Source organism: Procambarus clarkii, chromosome 44 (genome assembly GCF_040958095.1).
Source record: "Procambarus clarkii isolate CNS0578487 chromosome 44, FALCON_Pclarkii_2.0, whole genome shotgun sequence".
Lineage (NCBI taxonomy): Eukaryota > Metazoa > Arthropoda > Malacostraca > Decapoda > Cambaridae > Procambarus > Procambarus clarkii.
Window position 1 is genome coordinate 24727812 of NC_091193.1, and position 24915 is coordinate 24752726.

The following is a 24915-nucleotide window of genomic DNA, read 5'->3' on the forward strand; positions in this document are numbered from 1 at the left end:
TTGCCCGCCCTTGGGGTCAGGAAATAACCAACTACAGATTAGAGAACTGCTTAGATTCTGGGACAAATTTTCACTCAACCAGCAGATATCAGAGCCAACGAGAAACAAAAATATTCTAGATCTGATCTTTACAAACAATGAAGACATAATCAGGGACATTATGATATCAGATACCACATACTCAGATCACAAGCTCATTGAAGGCCAAACTACCATCAATACTATGAACAGACCTAAAACAATAATCAAGCGAGAGGGGTTATTCAGTAAATTCAATTTTAATAATAAAAGGATAGATTGGGAGACAATAAACAGGGACCTTGGAAAGCCAGAGTCAGAAGGAAAGCCAGAAAGAGGTCCAACGTTGAAAGAGAACACAGACGACACTATAAAAGAAGGAAAAAATTACGGAAAAACTTAAGCAGACATGACTTTCCCTACAAAGAAGGAATAATTTAAACGGGGAGATTAAAGAAATCGAGCAGAAATTGAAACACTCATATCAGATTGAAGAAAGGCAGCTGGAACAGAAAGCAATTCAGGAAATAAAGAAAAACACAAAATATTTCTTCACATATGCGAAATCAAAAGCAAAAACCAGTGCCAGAATTGGACCTATTCGTACGAGTGATGGTTCATACACTGAGGATGACAAAGAAATTAGTGAAATCCTAAAAAAGTAGTACAGTATGAGGACACATTTAGCACTCCAATAAACAGCATGAAAGTGGAAGATCCGGACAACATCTTTATGCATAATATCCAAACCCCCTGTAAATATAACTGATATCAACACGAGTGTGGCATATTTTGAAGGAGAAATTGAAAACATGCCCATACACTCAGCTACGGGTCCAGATTCATGGAATTCAATATTTATAAAGAAATGCAAAGTGCAAGTAGCACAGGCACTCAGTATAGTATGGAGGAAGAGCTTGGACACGGGAGAGATACCAGATGCACTTAAAGTAGCAGACATAGCCCCTCTATACAAGGGAGGGAGCAAAGCATTGGCAAAGAATTATAGACCAGGGGCACTAACGTCCCAAACAATAAAAGTATTTAGGAGAGTGATCAGGACTCGGGTCACTAGTTTCATGGAATCCAATGACTACCACAATCCAGGCCAACATGGATTTAGAGCAGGAAGATCATGCATCTCACAGCTACTTGACAATTACGACAAAATCACTGAGGGATTAGAAGAAAAATAGAATGCTGATGTATCCATGGATTTCACAAAGGCATTCGATAAATGAGACAATGGAGTGATACTGCACAAAATGAGGTCAATGGGAATAACTGGTAAAGTAGGACACTGGATACTCAGTTTTCTGTCGAACAGAACCCAAAGAGCAACAGTCAACCATATAAAATCGAGTTCAAACGCAGTTAAAAGCTCAGTACCTCAGGGTACAGTCCACTGCTTTTCCTTATTCTCATATCAGATATAGACTCTCATACAAGGCACAGCTTCGTATCATCCTTTGCAGATGACACAAAAATCAGCATGAAAATTACTTCTGCTGAAGACATTGAAAAACTACAAGCAGATATTAATAAAGTTTCGACTGGTTTGCAGAAAATAACATGATGTTTAAAGGCGATAAATTCCAGGTACTCAAATACGGTAAAAATGAGAACCTTAAACATAATACAGGGTACAAAACACAATCAAATTTGCCCATAGTAGGAAGGCAACATGTAAAGGACTTGGGAATAATGATGTCTGACGACCTAACGTTCAGGGAGCATAACCAAGCAAATATTGCGCCTCCTGAAAAATGATACGAAAGATTACGAGAACTTTCAAATCAAGGGATCCCTTCAAAATGGTTGTACTCTTTAAATCACTTGGCTGTCCGGTCTTGAGTACTGCTCAGTACTCACTTCCCCATTCAGAGCAGGAGAGATTGCTGAAATACAGCAAGTACAGAGAACATAGATGGATACATAAACGAGAAAAAGCATCTAAATTACTGGGATCGTCTCAAAGCTCTCCAAATGTACTCGCTAGAAAGACGATGGGAGAGATATCAAATAATATACACGTGGTAAATACTGGAGGGCCAGGTCCCAAACCTGCACAGTAAAATAACATACTGGAGTGAACGATATGGAAGAAAATGCAGAATAGAACCAGTGAAGAGCAGAGGTGCCATAGGCACAATCAGAGAACACTGTATAAACATCAGAGGTCCATGCTTGTTAAACATCCTCCCAGCGAGCATAAGAAATATTGCCGGAACAACCGTGGACATCTTCAAGAGGAAACTAGATGTATTCCTCCAAGGAGTGCCGGACCAACCGGGCTGTGGTGGGTATGTGGGCCTGCGGGCCGCTCCAAGCAACAGCCTAGTGGACCAAACTCTCACAAGTCAAGTATGGCCTCGGGCCGAGCTTGGGGAGTAGAAGAACTCCCAGAACCCCATCAACCAGGTATCAACCAGGCGGTTCGTCCCATTGACAGGACGATGGGGGAAGGCTCGCGCTGTTTGCTCATGCCTGGTCCCAGGATTCATTGGCGTTACGAGTCGTTTCTTGCTACCCACAGTGGCGTTGGGTGGCCCCTCCTCCTTTGGTGGGGGTTAGGGCAGGCTTCTTCTGCATTCTGTCAGGTCATCTTGGAGTGGGTTTGCTTGGGCGTGGTCGAAACGATCTCGTCCCTCAGGTGGGTTTCACGCCTGTTTCTGGTTCTGAAACGAGACTGCGCGAACCAGTGGTTCATTCTGGACATGTCCAGTCTAAACCTCTGGGTCTATTGCCCCTCCTTTTGGATGACTTTGTCCCAGGTCTGTCTTCTATTGAAGCCGGGCTCTTGGATGGTGACCCAAGACCTACGGGATGCATACTGGCATGTTCCGATTCATCCAGGGTTCAGGGACTGGCTAGGTTTTGTTGTGGAGCGCAAGGCTTACCACTTTCGTTGCCTTCTATTCGGCTTGAATTTAGCACTTCGTGTGTTCACACAACTTACCCAGGTCGTGGTGGCCCGTTTGCATCTGTTAGGGGTTTGGGTTCTGGCCTACCTCAACAACTGGCTGATTTGGGCTCCCAGCCAGTCAGTGTGTCTGCTTGCCAGGGATTTGGTTCTTTCCCAGCTCGCCGGGTTCCTGGTGAACTGGAGGAAGTCAAATCTGGGTCCCTCTCAGGTTTGGTCTTAGCTGGGTCTCGAGTGGGACTCTCGGACCGCTTCCTTGTCTCTCCCTCCAGAAGCTCTGCTACAGCTGCAGTCCCTCCTTCTGGGGGGTTTTCGGGTCAGTAGGCAGTTGCTCGAGGGTTTGTGCAGGAATCTGAACTTTGACCTCCTGTCCTCCAGTCCTACCTGTACCTCTTCTCGCTAGGGGCCAGACAGCTGAGTGGACAGCGCTTCGGATTCGTAGTCCTGAGGTTCCAGGTTCGATCCCCTGTGGAGCCGAAAACAAATGGGCAGTTTCTTTCACCCTGATGATCCTGTTCACCTAGCAGTAAATAGGTACCCGGGAGTTAGACAGCTGCTACGGACTGCTTCCTGGGGACATGTAACAAAAAGGAAGTCTGGTCGAGGATCGGGCCATGGGGACGCTAAGCCCCGAAATCATCTCAAGATAACCTCAAGATGTTGGTACAGTATTTCTCAATAATGGAGCAGCCTACCCGACAAACACTGAACGACCCTATATGGCATTTGTTCGTTTTTCAAATTGTTTCAAATTTTTTTTATCATCATCATTTAGGAAACAGAGCAGCCTACCTACCGAACACCTAACAAACTTTTTTGACATTAGTACTGTTTTTAAAAATTCTTCATTTTTTCTCTTTTTTTTTTCTTTAAGAAACATGGAGCAGCTTACCTGACAAACACCGAACGAACCTTTTAGACATTTGTTCTTTTTTTGAAAACATTCATTTCATTTTTCTACAAAAAAGTCAATGCTTTGCAACACCCCAGCATCAATCACATCTTTAACCCTTAAAGTGCGCATCACTTCATATGAAGTGTAAATCGTTTTACCAGTCAACTGCGCTTCACTTCATATGAAGTGTATGGGTACCGCGCACGATTTGAATGGCCCGCGGTGTAGCTGGGGGTCCCATACGCTGCCCAGGGGCTCTAGTAAACAGCGGCCATTTTGAAAAAAAATCCAGCTCACGATCCGATGGCATGGGAGGCCTCAGTTTAGCGAGAGTCACCATGGCAAGCGCACGGTCAAACGCCTCACGGGCACGCACCACTCAGTCCCTCACCCCAGAGCAAATAGCCCACGAATTATTCTCTGAAGGTGAAGAAAGTGTGTTTGACGATTCAGACAACGATGAGGATTATACACAGTTGTCGGGTGATAGTAGCAGCAGCAGTGAAAGTGAGAATGACCGCCATGCCATGGCGAGGCCTATACGCTCTCCCATGCCTCCTCGCCCATTTTCTACCCCAATTCTACCACGACCTCACAGTTCCTGTGGATATTTTCTGTTTGAGGGTGACGAGTCAGAGGGAGGTGACTCCTTTTCTGGGTTTAGTGACTCAGATCAAAGTTTTATTGAGCCTGTGGCTGGTACCAGTGGTGTAACTGGGCGAGAAATTGTCGCGTCAGCAGCATCTCGCCCGGCCAAGCGCCACCGCATGGCACCACATGAGGGACCAAGACCCTCGTGTTCACGTGCACCCACCTCACGTGCACGTAGCCGCCGTGCTTCTCGCAGACGGTATTCAGCTCCTGGTCGCCAGTATGCATCGCTTCCTCGCCGTCTTTCCTCTGCATCTCGCAGGACGCCTGGTGTACTTGAGTGGAGTGATGGTGACGATTTTATTCCTAATATTCCTCACTTTGACGATAAAGATGTAGGGATTACAAACCTTTTCCCTAATCAAGGTGAGGACATGGCTGAGATGGAATATTTTACAGCATTCTATGATGAACCACTCATGGAATACATTGTACACCAAACAAACCTGCATGCTGCTTACCTGATTGAGAGGGAAATCACAGAATTTTCACGACTGCAGCGTTGGAAAAATACCACAGTGGCGGAAATGTATGTGTTTTTGGCACTCTGTTTGTTGATGAAGCACTGTCACAAACATGCAATAAATGACTATTGGAGCAAGGACAAGACAATACCAACACCTTTATTCGGGAAATATATGTCACGAGACAGGTTTCAGATACTCCTCAGGTGTCTACATTTTGGAAGTGTTCAGGACCGAACACCTGATGATAGACTGTGGCGAGTGAGGCACTACATGAACGATGTTATTGGAAAATTCAGAGATTTTTACGTACCAGCACAGAAGCTGGTGGTTGATGAATCTCTCATACTTTTCAAGGGACGTGTTCCATTCAAACAGTACATTCCCTCAAAACGAAACCGATTTGGCCTGAAATTTTTTGTTCTTTGTGATTGTGAGACAGGATACGTGTTACACATGATTCTGTACTCGGCTAGTGATGTAGACATTCCCGGTAACGACGAACATGGATTCTCGGGGAGTGTAGTGAAGACCATCATGGCTCCGTGGATGAACAAGGGACACATTTTATACACAGATAATTACTATACAAGTCCCTTGCTAGCTCGGTTCTTGCTAGAAAATAGAACCGGATTGGTTGGTACAGTAAAGCCACAACGAAGGGAAATGCCTGTGTTTGACAACGACATTGCAGTTGGTGAGTGTCAGAGAAGGAAAAGTGATAACATTCTGTCAGTTCGGTGGAAAGACAAAAGAGAGGTGAACTTGTTGACAACAATTCATGATGGAACAATGGTGAACAGTGGGAAAGTGAGCCATAAAACAAACGCACCACTATATAAGCCAGACTGTGTTTTAGACTATAATATCAACATGCGGTTGATTGATAAATCAGACATGATGATTGGCACTGCAGTGTGTGCGGAAGACATGTAGGTGGACGAAAAAAGTGTTCTTCCATCTTGTGGACATGAGCATGCTGAACTGTTTCAACATGTACCTTGTGAGAACTGGACGTAAGCCCACTTTCCGTGACTTTGTATTTGATGCTGCAATACAGTTATTAGGAAAGTTTGCAAAAGATGTCCCAGGTATTCAGCGGCCCATCATAAACCCACTGTTGCAGCATGCTGGTACTCCACGCCTCGCTCACACTGAAGGCTTCCTAGCACACAAACTTAAGTATTTGCCACCTGGTGTGAAGCGTGCAATAGCCCAACGCGATTGCTTGGTGTGTAAAACAACGACACGTAGAGACAAGAAACGGAAGCTTGTGCAAACATGGTGTGAAACGTGTGGTATCCCATTATGTGCTGTCGACTGCTTCAATGACTACCACAGTCTAGAAATCTTCTAAGTGTGCTTCAAAGTGTGTATAGCGTGTGCGAGTGTGTAAATATGTAAACATATAAGCAGATAGCGTGTGCGTGTGTGTAAATATATACAAATATAAGCAGAACATACAATATAATAGACTGTAATGACATATTATATTGCCGTAATTGAAAACATTTGTGTGCGCCTGTGTATACTCAAATATGCAACAATTATTGATACAAAATATGTTCAAACAGTATTTGAAACACAATTAGTGAAAAAAATTTAGATAAAATGCGCTTAGACATTGTAAATAAATAGCGCGAAAATATATTTGTGGCAACTCTGGCTGTTTGAGGACCGCGCGCAACACCTCCCGGGCGTGTACTGCATGAGCGAACATGCAGATTGTGACGTCATCACCGACCTTCTCGGCTCTATTGCAACAAAAGTAAGTACAATAGAATTATTTTTTTATTTTTCCCGTGATCAGTGAACAGAACTTAACAGATTAGCAAAAAAAAAAAAATTTGTTTTTTTTTCAAAATGACATGCGCCTGTGGGGATGGCAGGATATTAGACCCCGAGCATGTTAAGGGTTAAACAAAGAAAAATAATTTATTTGCATTGTCGGAGGCATCTGAGAATGTGCGAGGAGGAGCGCGACACCACCATGTGGTGTTGACGTTATTCAAACGAGCGCTCGCCTAACGAGACAAATTGTCGGCAATTGGGGCGTTCGTTACCCAAATTGCTCGCCATTTGAGACGGTTGTCACTTGAGGTTCTACTGTATATGGGTAGGGGGAGGATTTTCACATATCAGTACAGTACTGTACTTATAGTATTGAAATTTATTTTTAGTGATAACAGATATTACATCTTACTTTATTGGAGTTCGTCAGCTTGATTAATGAAGGTTCCTCATCGTTCAAAATATTAATTTATATAACTTAACCTAACACAGCACTAAAATTACTGTACATAAACTTTGAGTTCCCTTACACCACAGATGGTATTTACGCCTGTACTAAAATCCTTTGCAACACTCACAGTTAAATGGCCATCTTCACAAAGCTCAATCATTAATAGTTTATTTTTTAATGGAAAGCGTAACTGCTCCCTCTTAGTACCACACATTAAGAACACTGTGTTGTAATGACCGCTTACCCTGTCGTAATAACCGCGGCCTCTATTGTAATAACCCAATGTTCCCCAGTATTAATCCTGTTATCTTGTGATCTCTCATAATCGTACTATACGCTCTCTGTTGTACATCTCTGTCTCTCTTCACTCAATACCCCAGCTTAACACTGTTACAGTCCAGTATGACCCCTCACTGGACGGCCACGTATCTAAGAGGAATATTAAATGAGGAAGATACACCAAGGACAAGGGTTATTAGTTAAAAAAAAACAATAACAAAACACATTTACACTGCCACCACCTTCCCGACCAACCATACCTGAATGTGTCTATCACCGATCCCCCAGGTAGGCAAGGAATCAGTAACCATGGGACTCCGGGTAGTATGAATTTCAGTAATAAATTTTGGAAAATTAGTTTGTGTAATTTACGTTACTAATTTAAATCCAAGGGCAACTTTAGTATCTATTAATTGTTAGGAGAACCTGGGGGGGGGGGGGGGGGCTTCCAATACAACACCTAAAAATGACAAAGTAGCAAAATATATAAAAGGGGAGTTAAGTGAATACCACTGGACAAGCTATACAATTTATTTTATGAAACATGTAAATTAAGACAATTTGAACACATAACCTATTCTATTTCCCTAGAGGCACAATGGATATTTACCGAGGACACAAAAACTCAAGTGCTACTATACCTTAAATACCCGCACTACGGCCACGATGTTGATGGCTGCCCTCAGTCCCGAGGATACGGGCTTGCGGCCCTGTTCCTAATACACTCCCAAGACACACTAATGAAATTTAGTTTTTCCAGCTTATTGCTGGGAAGGATTACTCCTCCCACCATCTACTACAGCCCCAGGGCTCCACCCATTATTTTGGCAATGGCCAACCATTTAACATGTAGGCCTGAGGTCTGGCTCTCTAGGGCCAATAAGGACTTGGCCCTTATCTCAGGCCAATCACCTTCACTGATCTGTCGTGGAAAGCTACATGAATTTCTGAAGATTGAGTCAGCTCTCCCCAGCTAAAGAGAAGGGGGACAAGGCGCGTCTATGGAGCCCAGGCACCTGCGAGCAATGTTTACAAAACTGATAATTTATGTTCAAGCCTGTCTCCTCTAAGATAGGAGTATGGACATTTGACTCTGCCTGGTATGGGGAAGGCCGCTGCTGAGAGGGAAAGAGAGGGGATGAGAGGGGAACATCTGAGTGGGGAATTGAGTGGGAGAAGCCAAGGTATCCAAGACCACCCTACCCTCAGGTCAACCTCTTGACCCTGACAAATGGGCGATCAGGGGGGGGGGGAAGAGGAGGAGACGAATGACGGCCAAGGGGAGGGGAGAAGGAAGGAGGGGAGAGGGAGAAGGAAAGGAGGGGAGAAGGAGAGGGAAAAGAGGGGAGAAGGGAGAACCAATGATCTGAGCCCCAGATCATTACAGTGTGAGGATCAATGACCTCTTGTTCTTGAAGTCCAGAGTCTCAGGAATTCTTTCTTATTAATTTTGCAGATTCCCTTTACTATTTTGAATGTAGAGATTACATTGGCTCCTTTTCTTCTATCTTCTAAATGACACATTTAACGCCTTTGACCTCTCCTTGTAGCTCTTGTCTTTCAGTTCCGAAAGCCATTAAGTTGCTTTTCATTCAGTTCCGGAAGGCATTTAGTTGCAAGTCTTTGCACGTTTTTCAGTTTGTTGATGTGCTTCTGAAGATATGGGCACCATATCTTAAGATAAGGATTTCTTCAAAATACTTCATTCACTGCAAATTTAAGCTATCTGTCTTGCAAGTATCATGAACAATTTCTTTATTATTTCACCATCCATGTGTTTAAAAGGAATTATGAAATTGGAAAGCATAGCATAGGCTCCTTGCACAATATTCTTTATGTGGTCCTCAGGTTGTAATTACTTAAGTGTAGTTACAGGATGAGAGCTACGCGTGTGGTGTCCTGTCTACCCAGCACTCTTTGTCATATAACGCTTTGAAATTACTGACGGTTTTGGCCTCCACCACCTTCTCACCTAACTTGTTCCAACCGTCTACCAGCAAATTTGAGGGCGGGGTCGGGGGGGCAGACAGCAGATTGGGGGGGGGGGGGGGGGCAGGCAGCAGATTGGGGGGGGCAGGCAGCAGATTTGGGGGAGGGGCAAACAGCTGATTGGGGGGGGGGGCAAACAGCAAATTTGAGGGGGGGGGGGGGCAGGCAGCAGATTTGGGGGGGGGGCAAACAGCTGATTGGTGGGGGGAGGCAGGCAGCAGATTTGGGGGAGGGACAAACAGTGGGGGGTCGGGCAAGTAGCAGATTGGGGGGGGGGCAGGCAGCAGATTTGTGGGAGGGAGGGGGGGCAGGCAATAGATTTGTGGGAGGGGGAGGGCAGGTAGATCATTCGTGGGAGGGGGCAGGCAGCAGATTTGGGGGAGTGGGGCAGGCAGCAGATTTGGGGGGTGGGGCAGGCAGCAGATTTGGGGGGTGGGGCAGGCAGCAGATTTGGGAGGGGGAGGGGCAGGCAGCAGATTTGGGGGGGTGGGGCAGGCAGCAGATTTGGGGGTGGGAGGGTGGGGCAGGCAGCAGATTTGGGGGAGGAGCAGGCAGCAGAATTGGAGGGGGGAGGGCAGGCAGTAGAATTGGGGGGGGCCCAGGCAGTAGAATTGGGGGGGGGGGGCCCAGGCAGTAGAATTGGGGGGGGGGGGCAGGCAGCAGAATTGGGGAAGGGGGGGGGGGGCAGGCAGCAGAATGGGGTGGGGGCAGATAGCAGAATTTGGGAAGGGGAGGGGGGGGGCAGGCAGCAGAAATTTGGGGGAGGGGGCCAGGCAGCAGAATGAGGGGAGGGCAGGCAACAGAGTGGGAGGAGGGGGGGGGCGGGGGCAGCAGAGGGTGAGTGGAAAGGTGAAATATCGGACTAGGATTAACACAGATTGGTTTATAGGCAATCTGTCTTCAGGAAAGAGGTACCCTTCCTGCTACATCCCTTCCCCATCCTGTCCCTCCCTGCTACCCTCTTCCACACACCGTCTCGCAGTGGTTCTTCCCTACCCTATCCCCTCACCAGTCCCTCCCAGCCAGCTACCCCCCCCCCCACCCCTCCAGCCACGTCTAGATGTGTGATCAGAATACGGTATGGGCTCTCTTCCTACCATCTCGTTGCCTGGGAGTCTTGAGAAGGCTCCCAGGTCTTCCCAAGTCAGACACATGGCTGAGTGCTTGACATCACACTCGTATTGTTTACTAACTGTTACTGGTTTTGACTGGTTGTGACTAAATATGAATGCATGATTGGTTGTGACTGTGGCTGCCCATGATGGATTGCAACTAAGTAGCTGTGACTAGTTGTGACTGTGAATAACTGACTGAAATGCTGACTGGTTGTGACTGTTTCTGACTACCTGCTCTATAAGAGGCAGTGAAATCTGTGAACAGAAAAATGTAATCATGTGTCAAGTGTCAACAAGAAAAACAACATGCCTCTCCACATTCCCCAGACAGACCCCTCCCAACACCCCCCCTACCTTGAAACCACCCACCTAAGCACTACTTATACCCCACGCCTCCAGCCACTGCTGTACGAGATTAATACAGCATGGTCTGATACCTGTCTGCAGTATCTGGCAAAATCTCCTGTTATCCGAATTGCTTTTCGGGTACAGCGGAGTTATGCCAGAAAATGTCCAATCATAACTCTTGCCAGATAACCCAAATATTTGAATCAGCTGGCTTCAGATAAGCGAGCTCATACAGTATTAACTTTATTTAAAATAAGATTACAAATGTTATTTTATTGCATAGTACTGTACACAAATAAAGTTTGTACTGTACATCTACATGTATAATGGAATGTTTTCAGTTTCTTCTAGAAGATAAAGCTGCACTGTTTACCTATTTTGTCTTTCCTTATATCAATCTATTATATTATTAATACATTTTCTAAACTAAAATATGAAATTTTGAAAGAAGTTAGTCTCCATCTATATTTTTTACATGAATCGGAACTTGAATCGACAAGAGTGTTGGAATCAAAACGTTTTAATGAAACCAGCATCAGTATTGGAATTGTGTGAAATTTCAGCATCATCCCATCACAGCACAGAAAATAAGACCACACTTTATTATTTCATCATTCACATGTGAGAATGGTGAATGGTGAATGGAGAATGCTAACACACAGGGCTTCTTATGCCAACATTCATAATACAGTAGCATGAGAAAACAAAGTAATTGCTTGGATGTTAGCAAATAATTCAAATTACCATCCACTGTTTACTCACCTGACTCCCTCCACTGTCTCCTGTTGTCTGAGATACCCCATGTCCGCTAACACCTAGAATAATGGAAATAAATTGTTAAATATTAAAGACTTTGTAAGGTGATATTAAATGCAGTGCAGAAAAAAACAAAAGAGTACAGTACAACCTCAATTAAACGTACAGTACCATAATTTGCCGTATCTCTGGCTCGGTAGCACACTTTTCAGGCCAGATTTATTCACCCTGTATTTATTCACCCGTATTCTGGTTCGCCGAAGCGGGGGATGTGCGGATTTGCTTACGCTGTTGGGACAGAGTTCACAGACTGGTGGAAAACCTTCCCATTCTATCACAGGTTACATTTAACAATTCCTTTATGTGACAAGTTGGATCACACAAGTAGACAAGTGGACCACACAAGTGATCCAAAAGTGGTCCACAAGCTTATGATTTTGTGACAAAGTTCACAGACTGGAAAACTTTCCCATTCTATCACAGGTAGAGCACATAGAGGTTTCTAGAGACGAAGTGGACAAAATGCTCAAGGAGATAAGCAAGAACAAAGCAGTTGGCCCAGATGGAGTTTCACCATGGGTTGTGACAGAATGTGCACCTGAGCTCAGCATTCCATTTCACCTGATTTTCCAGACATCACTGTGTACAGGAGTCGTAGCATATGTGAGGAAAAAGGCTAACATAGTTTCAATCTACAAAAGTGGCAGCAGGGAAGACCCTCCCCCTCTCAATTATAGACCTTATCATTGACAAGTATAATAGTCAAAATATTGGAAAAAATAATAAAAACTAAATTGGAAGAACACCTGGAGAGAAATTATATAATATCAGACAGACAGTACGGTTTTCGATCTGGAAGATCCTGTGTATCGAATTTGGAAACGGGAAAATATTGGAAGGGTGGCAGGTAAGCTTCAAACATGGATGAAAAATTTTCTGACTGATAGAAAAATGAGGGCAGTTATCAGAGGCAATGTGTCGGACTGGAGAAATGCCACACGTGGAGTACCACAGGGTTCAATTCTTGCACCGGCGATGTTCATTGCCTACATAAATGATCTACCATGGATGGAATACAAAAAAATATAAACATGTTTGCAGATGATGCTAAGATAATAGGGAAGATGGGAAATTTAGAAGATTGTCATGCCCTTCAAGAAGACCTGGACAAAATAAGTATATGCAGCACCACTTGGCAAATGGAATTCAACCCTTTAACTGTGCCGCCTCCAAATATGACAACCCCCCAGTGCGCAGGAAAAAAATTCTCTTAAAAAAATTATATATATTTTTTTAACCCTTAACATACTAGGGGTATAATATCCTTTGTTCCCCACAGGCAAATGTAATTTTGAAAAAAAAAAAAAAAAAAAAAAAAAAAAAAAAAAAAAAAACTTCCTAATTCTCCTCCCACAATACTGTTTTTGCTTTTATTCACTATATACAGACGCTATATATAAGTATCTACATTTGTGTTCACCATAACGAGCCACCAAGTTGGTATGCTGAGTGGCAGTGGCTGGCAGTGGCAGCCCGCCACTGGCTGCCACTCCCTCCCTCCCTCACCTCACCTGACTTGCCACCATTCTCCACCCACCATACTGTTTTTGCTTTTATATACAGACGTTATATATAAGTATTTACATGTTTTGTTCACCATAACTGCACATCTAAGCTTGTATGGTGAGTAAAGGCACAAAGACGTAGGACCTCACACAGTTGCTTTTATATACAGACGTTATATATAAGTATTTACATGTTTTGTTCACCATAACTGCACATCTAAGCTTGTATGGTGAGTAAAGGCACAAAGACGTAGGCCTCACACAGTTGGCTGCCGCCCTCAAGGCCAGACGCACTAATATTTCTCCTCCAACAATACTGTTTGTGGCAGACGACGCCACCGCCCTCACCAAAATGATGAGTGAGGTGGTTGGTGGAGGCCAAGACCGTCAGTAGTTTCAAAGCGTTATATGACAAAGAGTGCTGGGAAGACGGGACACCATGAGCGTAGCTCTCATCCTGTAACTACACTTAGGTATTTACGAGCACAGCAGTAGCTAGCATCAGTACAACCGCAGCCAGCACCAGTTCAGAAGCTGAAGCACACACACAGTAGCAGCGAGCACCAGCAAACATAATGCAAACATCTAGAACATCGTGTGTGGAGTGTACAGTTAGAACAAGTGTTAAATTTAAGTATATAGTGTTAAAGTGTTAAAATTAATGTTGCAGTAATTTTAGTGTACAATAGTTTTCATAAACTGTATTGTAGTATTCAACATACATCACAGTATGTATTTACTGTAGAGTATTCACAACTCATGAGAATTCAAGATAGACATAACTCCAACAATAAGGTATATACTAAAAAATAGTGTTGCAGTTTTTAAGAGTAGTAATATATAGGTACAGTATATAATATGAATGCATTTTTATTGTTTACAAGTAAAAAAAACACTGACACAAATGCCTCCTGAAGGTCACCTCCTGCAACAAATCCAATCCTGCATAAGGTTGGTCCCATATAGTGTACTGAATGGAGGTTGTACTGTACTTAAAATTTAGAAAATTTCCATCCTTCTGAGAGAAAACAGGACAATAACTAAAGATTTGCACTTTCTATAATACAGTGCATTTCAAAAGAATTTTTCTGACTGTCTTTACTATCTTTAAAATATAATACAAATAGGCCTGTGCTTATAGGTACTTGTTTCCCCAATCTTATCTTGAGGTTATATCGAGATGATTTTGGAGCTTAGCATCCCCGCAGCCTGTTCCTTGACGAGGCCTCCTTTTTGTTACACACCGGTCGGTCGAGTCGGCCAAGCGGACAGCATGCTGGACTTGTGATCCTGTGGTCCCGGGTTCGATCCCGGGCGCCGGCGAGAAACAATGGGCAGAGTTTCTTTCACCCTATGTCCCTGTTACCTAGCAGTAAAATAGGTACCTGAGTGTTAGTCAGCTGTCACGGGCTGCTTCCTGGGGGTGGAGGCCTGGTCGAGGACCGGGCCACGGGGACACTAAAGCACCGAAATCATCTCATGATAACCACCCTCCATGAAGCAGCCCGTAGCAACAATGGTGCCAACACCATATCAGCATATGACCAGTCAGAGATGAAGCCACTGCAGGGCGCTTATGAGACCCAGATGTAGAATCCACCTAAGGCCCACCTTGACCAACTTCCAGTGTAACTCCTACCCAGCCGGAGTGCCTCGAATTACAGCAGCAACTCTCCTAAAAGTTCCAGACCAGATGATAGGACCCAGCTACAGAGAAAAACTGCGTAAATGTTTCCTCCAGACGGAAATGAAAGGAGGCAAACAAGAGCCCGGGCCCAAGCCATATTAAGAATGCGAGCATAGCTCGCCTACATGTAAAACGCACAGAATAGAATGTGGCAAACTGCACACCACAGACTTGGAGCAAAAAGCTACACAAGTGATGCGGAGGACAATATGGTCAAAGCCAAAACCAAAGTTAGAGGCTCACAGCTGAGCGCACCGACAACCCCCTAGAGCCAACCGAACGGAGGGAAGGGAATTATCAGGGGAAAATGCCAAGCCATTATGACTATAGAGCACTTGGGAAGAGTCAGGATAAGGATTTGGGAAGGAATGGTGCCCAACCACTTGGATGGTCGGGGATTGAATGCTGACCTGCTTGAAGCGAGACCGTCCATCTACCATCTAGCCCAAGGCAACCCGTTTGCCTTGAGCGTCAGGATCTTCCTTGTGCTCCTTCCGAATAGAGTGCAAGGAAGCTCAGAAAATGCACAACAGAACCCAAGTGCTAACAGACCCAAAAATCATCTGCCACCAACAAAGGGATCGGGCTTAAAGCTGACAAGAGGGATTGTGCTTGAAGCTGCAGTTCTCAAACACTGCAGAAGAGTGGACCAAAGACAGGCATGAAAGGGGCTCAGAAGTAAGGCCCATAAAACACCTAAAGGACATTCCCAATCCATGCCATTCCAGCATACAAGAGCGGCAAAACTGTGCCAAGAGGAAAGAGAAAATAATTGAATGTGCGCTAGCCAGGAATGCCCTGGAAACCTCAGTGCATCCAACATGATACCGGCTTGATGGGGTTCTGGGAGTTCTTCTACTCCCCAAGCCCGGCCCGAGGCCAGGCTCGACTTGAGAGTGTTTGGTCCACCAGGCTGTTGCTTGGAGCGGCCAGCAGGCCCACATACCCACCACAGCCCGAATGATCTGGAACTTCTCTTAGAAAACAGTCCAATTTTCTCTTGAAGATATCCACGGTTGTTCCGGCATATTTCTTATAGTCGCTGGGAGGACATTGAACAACCGCGGACCTCTGATGTTTATACAGTGTTCTCTGATTGTGCCTATGGCACCTCTGCTCTTCACTGGTTCAATCTTGCATTTTCTTCCATATCGTTCACTCCAGTACGTTGTTATTTTACTGTATAGATTTGGGACCTGGCCCTCCAGTATTTTCCATGTGTATATTATTTGGTATCTCTCTCGTCTCATTTCTAGAGAGTATATTTGGAGAGCTTTGAGACGATCCCAATAATATAGGTGTTTTATCTCGTCTATGCGTGCCATATATGTTCTCTGTATTCCCTCTATTTCAGCAATTTCTCCTGCTCTGAAGGGGGAAGTGAGTACTGAGCAATACTCAAGACGGGACAGCACAAGTGACTTGAAGAGTACAACCATTGTGATGGGATCCCTGGATTTGAAAGTTCTCATAATCCATCCTATCATTTTTCTGGTGACGTAATATTTGCTTGGTTATGCTCGCTAAATGTTAGATCGTCGGACATCATTATTCCCAAATCCTTGACATGCTGTTTTTCTACTATGGGAAGATTCGATTGTGTTTTCTACCCTGTATTATGTTTCAGATCCTCATTTTTGCCGTACCTGAGTACCTGAAATTTATTACTGTTAAACATCATGTTATTTTCTGCTGCCCAATCGAAAACTTTTTTGATATCTGCTTGTAATTTTTCAATGTCTTCAGCAGAGGTAATTTTCATGCTGATTTTTGTGTCATCTGCGAAGGATGACATGAAGCTGTGACGTGTATTTTTGTCTATATCTGATATGAGAATAAGGAACAGTAGCGGTGCAAGGACTGTACCTTGAGGTACAGAGCTTTTAACATCACTTGGACTCGATTTTATCTGATTAACTGTTACTCTTTGTGTTCTGTTCGACAGGAAATTGAGTATCCAGCATCCTACTTTTCCAGTTATTCCCATTGACCTCATTTTGTGAGCTATCACCCCATGGTCACATTTGTCCATGCCTTTGCAAAGTCTGTAGGTAAATATAGGGCGGACCGGTTAGAACACGAGCAAGCCACTAAACTCAGGTAATAATTCCTTGGTCTTTATCATATAATATACAAGTATCTCCTCTGATATGGCTCTCATATATAGAATTCTGGCTTTACAGCAAGTGTCCTTTTAACAGGTATAGAAGAGGAAGCAAGAATTAATCTTGGTACATCAGTACATGAGTGGTGGATGCTAGTCTCAACTGAGGATTATTTGGCGTCATCATCTTGGTGATGACGCCAAATGGACTAGACTTGGTGGACTAAGCCTACTGTACAATAAGATAAGGCCTCTCAATTATCATTACTAGTGTATGTAGTTTAATACTGTAGTTTGATTGGCTGCATATACATAAATTTAATATAAATCCCCCCTAATGTGTAAGGAGTCGATCTGTGAGGATATTGCAGAAATACAGTCCGCTAAATATCACACAAATTGTTATCGACATATATAAATTAACGTAAATATAAACACTACAGTACATAAATTCATATAAATTAAATAAATATAAATCTCACGAATCAGTTCCCCACACTGACCCAGATGAAATAGATCTAATCATGTCTGACCTAGCCAATTAAAAGACAAAATTCAGGACAGGTTAAATTACTATAATTAGATGCTTGAAACACTAAATGTTCCTGTTGGATTGGAACACCTTTATAGTATACCCATACTACAGCTCATCAGATGAAATAAATGAGCTACCTCAAGATGAGGATACCCCTCTAATCCAGTCTGACCCTTACATTGGATCAATAATTGAAGTTAAAGCCTCATTTTCTACAGTTGCCTCTAATACAGTTTCACCCAATGACTCATTAACAGAATCTTAACAGTTTTCAGATATTACATCCATACATTCCATATATTCTGAGAATTTAATACATCTTGAGGTTATATTGAGTTATCTTGAGATGATTTCGGGGCTTTAGTGTCCCCGTGGCCCGGTCCTCGACCAGGACTCCACCCCCAGGAAGCAGCCCGTGACAGCTGACTAACACCCAAGTACCTATTTTACTGCTAGGTAACAGGGGCATAGGGTGAAAGAAACTCTGCCCATTGTTTCTCGCCAGCGCCCGCGATCAAACTCGGGACCACAGGATCACAAATCCAGTGTGCTGTCCGCTCGGCCGACTGGCTCCCTGGCTATGAAAAAATAAGGCTACTGAAAAAATATTCCTATAAAATCCATTTTTTATCCGATCGACTTGGGGATTGTTTCAAAATGCGTGCCATGAAATTCCTGTTCTCCGCAATAGGCGATGGCATGGCGTGGCCGACTCTCTTTCAAGGTGTACTATCCCCCAAAAATCGCTGTTTGGTGCTCACGGCTAGTGATCGACGTAATTTTTTATTTGGTGCCGGTCTAATGCATCCTTGTGTGACATTTTATACACATGTTCTTCTAGAACATTCTATTGTGAACACAATGCTACAAAAATGAAATACCTGTATGTACATCGAAAATTAAGGTCAGAACAGTGAAAAGAGTATACACTTTTCAATAGGGGTCTCGCCAATGTGCCGTCGGGTGTGCAGTAACGGGTAACACTTCGGCCACTTCCCACACTCTTGCGGGTGGGCCGCGAGCATGATTCTACATTTGTATGCATATGTACGCATAGGGAATTTTATTGTGATCTCAGTGATACCAAATTTAACGCTGTAGAACAAGTGTGGAGTTGACAACCCTGAAAATAGTAGAAACATTTCGTCGCTGTTTGGCGCTCATGGCTAGTGATCGACGTAGTTCTTTATTTGGTGCTGGTCTAACTCATGCTTTGGTGACATTTTATACGTATGTTCTTCTAGAACATTCTATTGCGAACACATTAATACAAAAATGAAATACGTACATCGAAAATTAAGGTCAGGACAGTGAAAAGAGTATACACTTTTCAGTGTTGCCGCTCAATCGCCCAAAACGCTGCATGCACAAGGGGCAAGTTTTTTTTTCGTTTGCCGCGCGCTCGAAAGTGTTAAAAGCTGAAGCTGAAATTGAAACTGAGGCTAAGCAAGGAGCCTTAAACCAAGTTAGTGATAGTCTTAACCACTCAAACCAGTCTCCTAGAGGTAATGCCGAATGTGTTAGCATCAATTAAGCTATCCAGCTTTCTAGAGAAAGTGCTGATAAAGAGAAAGCTATTATAAATCTAGTGCACCAACTACTGGACTTAACCCATTGAGATCAATCAGTTGACTCTTTACAAATTTTATTTTAAAACTCGAGTCACTGTTAAAATCCTTCAGCAGTGAAGTGGATCAACCCACTGCTGAGTGGATAACTTAAATTGTCATCCAAAGAAAACTATCTAGTGAGGTGCTAAATGAATTATATTCATGTCAGAACAATACTGTCCTGACAATGCAGGATATATTTACAGGTTTGTGTAATGTAGTAAATAATAAACAAGCAAACCAGGCACTTAATGCCAACACTGAATCAACAGAAACTGTACCTACCTTAAATTCCTTAACTGAAACTCCTAAAGTGACACAGTCAATAGGTAATAAGGTACTAATAATCAATGTAAAATTAACAGGTCGAATACTGATTTATCAGTGAGATCTAAGAATATCATAAGTACTCCCAAGAGCCCAATAATTACTCCCAAGAGTACAAGTACTCACAAGAAGCAACAACCAAACACTTCCACACAAAGATAGAATAAACAAAACAAAAAGCACATGCAAGCAACAAAGCCTGCAAACCCTGTAAACAATGTTTCATCTAAACCGCCGAATATTAAACATGCTGTAGACTGGAGGTTATGTTTGTTTTGCCATCAAAAACATTCTTTGTACAAATGTACAAATTACCCTAATAGAGATACCCAAGTCAGACGACACAAATAGTTACACAGATGTACTAGGTGTCTCAAGCCACATAATACTAACAGCTGTGAAACCCCATTGAACACTTGCAATCGGTGTAGAAGGGGACAGCATCATGTTGCACTGTGCAAATTTATTAAATCAAATTATTCAAACCTAAAAGTAACAGATAGAAATCTCACACAAATACAGTGCTGCAAGGTGCGAAAAGTTTACAGTGTACAATCACCAGCATCTCAGGTTCATACAATACTGTATTGCCCACTGCCTGACTCCAAGTTTAGAATAAAGGGGCCAGGATCTCCATTCGTGGACTATTCGATCAAGGGAACCAGTCGGCCTACTTGATACCTGCTTGATGGGGTTCTGGGAGTTGTTCTACTCCCCAAGCACAGCCCGAGGCCAGGCTCGACTTGTGAGAGTTTCGTCCACCAGGCTTGGAGCGGCATGCAGGCGGACAGCACGCTGGACTTGTGATCTTGTGGTCCCGGGTTCGATCCCGGGCGCCGGCAAGAAACAATGATACCTGGTTGATGGGGTTCTGGGAGTTCTTCTACTCCACAAGCAGGCTTGACTTGTGAGAGTTTGGTCCACCAAGCTGTTGCTTGGAGCGGTCCGCAGGCCCACATACCCACCACAGCCCGGTTGGTCCGGCACTCCTTGGAGGAATAAATCTAGTTTCCTCTTGAAGATGTCCATGGTTGTTCCTGCAATATTTCTTATGCTTGCTGGGAGGGTGTTGAACAACTGTGGACCTCTGATGTTTATACAGTGTTCTCTGATTGTGCCTATGGCACCTCTGCTCTTCACTGGTTCTGTTCTGCATTTTCTTCCATATTGTTCACTCCAGTACGTTGTTATTTGACTGTGTAGATTTGGGACCTGTCCTCCAATATTTTCCACGTGTATATCATTTGATATCTCTCCCGCCGCCCTTCTAGCGAGTAAGTAGACTTTCTGGGTGCCTTCCCTGGTGGTGGCATATACAAAATAGCTGCCACTGTTCCCTGCACCTCAGTGAGGGAGGCCAGTTTATGGCTCATGGTCCCAGGTAGGCCAGACAACTCCGCAACTGATGGCTTCTGTTTGGCAATATACACATCAGAGATGCTAGCTCTAGGGAGCCACAAGGGGCTTCTCCCAGAAATTTGAAGAGTATAGTATGTGAACTTAACTCATGTAAGCATAATCCAAATCCTCTAAATATTCCTAATTCAGTGTGTATTTATAGTAGCATACAAGAGCAGTATGTAATGCTGTATGTGTTAGGATATATATTCTATATAAATCCTTACAAACAACAGTTTGTGATAAACATGAGCAAAAAAACCAGCGTTGAATGTATTGAAACGCCATTTTCTGGGCGAGTCCCGGAGGCTCCCCGGAGCTATCCAGGCTGAATGGATATGTATAACTTTCTGGCATCAGTCAAAGTGCTAGGAGTTCTTGCCTACTGGGGACCACGAGCCAGAACCTGGCCCCCTCAGAGAGGCACGAGGAGCAATGGCCTATAGAAACCCCCCTTGTGATTGGGAGCATTCTATGTCTGCCATCGACTGGGACAGGCACCCAGAAAGGTAGGAGCCCCAAAACAAACCCCTATTCTGGTGAAATTATTGCTACCGAAAGCCGAACGAGTGGACACAACTCCCCAAACAAAATTATCAAACTAGCATGACGTCATCACGTCGCCGCGCCACCGTCTGCGCAACCCCCCCCCCCTCCCCGAGAGGGGGAAGGGGAAGCCCCAGACCCTCCACGCCGACGATCCAACTGGCAGTTCTTAGATGTCAAAAGACGCAAAAACGCCGCCAACCGGAGGGAGGGAGGAATGCCGGGGAGCCTCCGGGACTCACCCAGAAAATGGCGTTTCATTACATTCAACGCTGGTTTTCTGGGGGGGAGCCCCGTCGGCTCCCCGGAGCTACCTCACCACAGATAAGTAAAACAGGGAAGGAACCGGGAGGCGGATACCACACGTCCTAACTGAACAACCAAAACCAGAGACAAAACAAAGACCAAAACGAGAAAAAGACCACCCAGGCCAACGACCAGGACGGCACCAAAACTCAAGAGCAGGCCAGAGGGGAACAACGCCCAGGACAGCAAGTGGAATGGAGCAGAAGGAACCGCAACACTGAACGTAAGCAGGCGCGGCTCTGCCAGCACCACCCAACATGAGGTGACAGGACAATCCCAGACAACGGTCCCAGAACAACCCCGAAGGGAAGACAAACCAACCCTATCAAAGACCGAAGGACCCTTCGCAGAGATAGGAAAACCAAACACCGCCCCCGAGACGAAACATGCAGGTGGGAGACCAATAACGAACCCACCTGTGCAGACAGAAATGACAAGAAACGAACACCATGATCGAAAGCGCAAAACGCTTATCTAAAAACAGCGACCCCGCAACCCAAAGGAGCAACAGAACCAGCTCCAGCAGGGAAGAATGATACACGCATCCCCGAGGCATCCAAGAGGAGAACTACTGAGGACGAGAACCGCAGGAAAACAAACACACCTGGTCCGGAAACGGAACAAAGAAAAACTGAAACCAGGACCGGAACCCAGCAAACCCGGTTCCAAGAAAAGGAACCAGGAAGGCAGGAGTGGCAGACCGAAAAGTCCACACCCCCCCCCCCACAGACAACCACACACAAATCGCAAGAACTCAGTACCAAAACGGAACACCGGAGAAGTCCAAAAGCAGGACGTGGAACATGGACAGAGGTCCACCAGAGCACCAAACAGGATAATCAAGAAGCACTGACTCAGATACACAAAAAGTGTAGCATGGGGGAGGAAAAACTGAATTCGGTAAGGAAAACCACGAATACGGCCCAAGGAGCGGCCAGGAAGTAACGCACATGACCAACCACAAAATGTGTAGAGGAGCGCGTACATACCTGAGGGACCTCATGGACAGCAGGGTTATCTTGAGGTTCTTGAGATGATTTCTCCCTTGGCTATGTGAGGGTGCAGTCAGGCACCGAAGATAGGCAAGGAAAGTGTCCAGACAGGGAAAAGACCCAGGGGTCTACAACGAAAACAAAAGCACCGAAATGTGGGGCAGAGCCCCACAGGACAACAAAGAACAAAAGAAGGACAAAAGGCACTAAAGACACATGCATGGTGACCAAACACCACACCAAACACCCCAGTCAGGAGCCATCGACGCAATCCCGCCAAGTGGGGAAGAGGAAACAAGGATGGAACAGTGAACAAGGGTGGTGGAGGGAGTAGAGTATCCCAAGAAGATACTCGCTCCAAACGCATGAGCCTAACTAGAGAAGCAAAGCTCTACAAAGTACCAGCGACGGAACCCAAACCGTTCCGTATGTCCAACAAAAAGTCCTGCCAACCTGTGGGGAACTGAGGCGTCGCCCAAGCATATAACCAGCAGAGTAGCGAATAATAACTAGTCTACCGGCAAGTGTGGTCTAGAACAGACATGCGAGACACCGTACCGACACTCAGTGCACCCAACCCGCACCATTGCCCGCCAACGATCACCCACAACTACTGTATATGCAACAAAAGGTAAGTACTTCCTTAGTGTTCGTGTTTATTGACCAATCTCCACGAAACAATAGAAACTGGGACAGTGGCACACGCCACCCGAGCGGCACATTGTGGGCATGAAACAATGAGCATAAAAGGGATAAGCTCAGAATCAGGAAAGACCGGAGGAATGACCAGCACGGTAACAGGCCCGGTGATGTGCGGAACCAATTACCACATAACGTGGTGGTGGGGCCCCACTATTGGTGCAAGGGCGGGTCGGACATGTTAGTGTGTGGGAATGTATGTTAATCTTCTTGTTTGAGTAGCTGTTCACTTGAGACAGTTAAGCAAGTCCCAGCTGTGTCTGGGTACAAGTGACAGGATGAAAAAAAAAGAACAACTCAACGGGTTTTCTTTCTATTGGGGAGTGTTGTACATGCTGCTATGGCGGTGTGTCCACTCAAGATGAGTGGCGCTGCCCAATAAACTCGCCCCTCGGAGCAAAATTTAATTTAATTTAGTAGCTGCCTCGCACGGGCCAAGAGGCCCTCCGCAGGGTCACTGTACATATGTCCGTATGCAGGTACGCACAAGGGGACACAGGAGGTAGTGAGCACCCAAAGGAGCCACAGACACTAAAAAGAACCCGATAAATGGCAGAGGGAAAGGAAGCCAAAAGCACCAAAATGCCATGCGGAGGAGGCAGACGCCACCCACAGGAGCAGACAAGAAGACAGAGCCCAGAAGGCTCGGGAAACTGCGCAACTGTCAACTGACAGGAGAGGCGGGCCCAAGAGCCAGAGCTCAACCCCCGCAAGCACAACGAGGCAAGCACCCCACCAAAAGTGAGAACCAGCACTAGGCCAACAGAAGCGCCAGACAAGGCAACCTCACCTGCAGAGCACACACACGACCGTGCCACAACACAGGCGAGCCAAGTAACATACTAAGAGCAGCGCTAAAGGTGTGCCCGAAGCCATGCATACTCGAGGCAGTAGGCACAGTATGCACCCTTACCTGAATAAAATGCGAGGTTGAAGGAGAAAGATGGCCAGAGGTGCGCGCCCTGCAGAAGACGAAGCAGTACAGAGGAAGAACAAAGTGACACCCCCAGATATAAATCCAAAACATCCTCAGCATCCAGAGGGCCCCGACTGGAGGGAGAAACGAGCAAGAAGCCGTAGAAAACCACGAGAAACGGCGCGAACACACGAGCATACCGCCCGTAAACAAAACGCACACCGCGGCCCCAGCACACGAGGTACGAAACGCACCACCGGTCCACCGGGAGGCATGGCTCGTACACCAGGCGGACACACAAATCGTACACACAACGTACAGACATTGTACAAACACCAGGAAGGCGTGCGGAACGAAGACAAAATACGCCGAAACTGGAAGTAGAGACGACACGAAAACAAAACAAGGCGAAAACGAAGCGAAAGAAAACAGATGATGGAAGGGGACCAACAAGGCCGACAAAAGACCCGATGGAAACCACATCCAAAATCAACAGACGTTCCAACAATATTGGAAGGTACGAAGAGATTCGCGAACCAACGAAAACCAT

At 45.1% G+C, this 24915-nt stretch overlaps 1 protein-coding gene across 2 annotated transcripts in view; it reads right to left on the reverse strand.

Annotated features, from left to right (window-relative positions):
- The window catches only part of LOC123745408 (uncharacterized), a 137244-nt gene that overhangs the window by 77697 nt on the left and 34632 nt on the right, over positions 1 to 24915 (reverse strand). For both annotated transcript variants that reach the window (XM_045725935.2, XM_045725936.2), the window contains exon 3: positions 11687 to 11739. In XM_045725935.2, coding sequence (XP_045581891.1) covers positions 11687 to 11739 — 53 coding nt within the window. The remainder of the gene's footprint in view (positions 1 to 11686; positions 11740 to 24915) is intronic.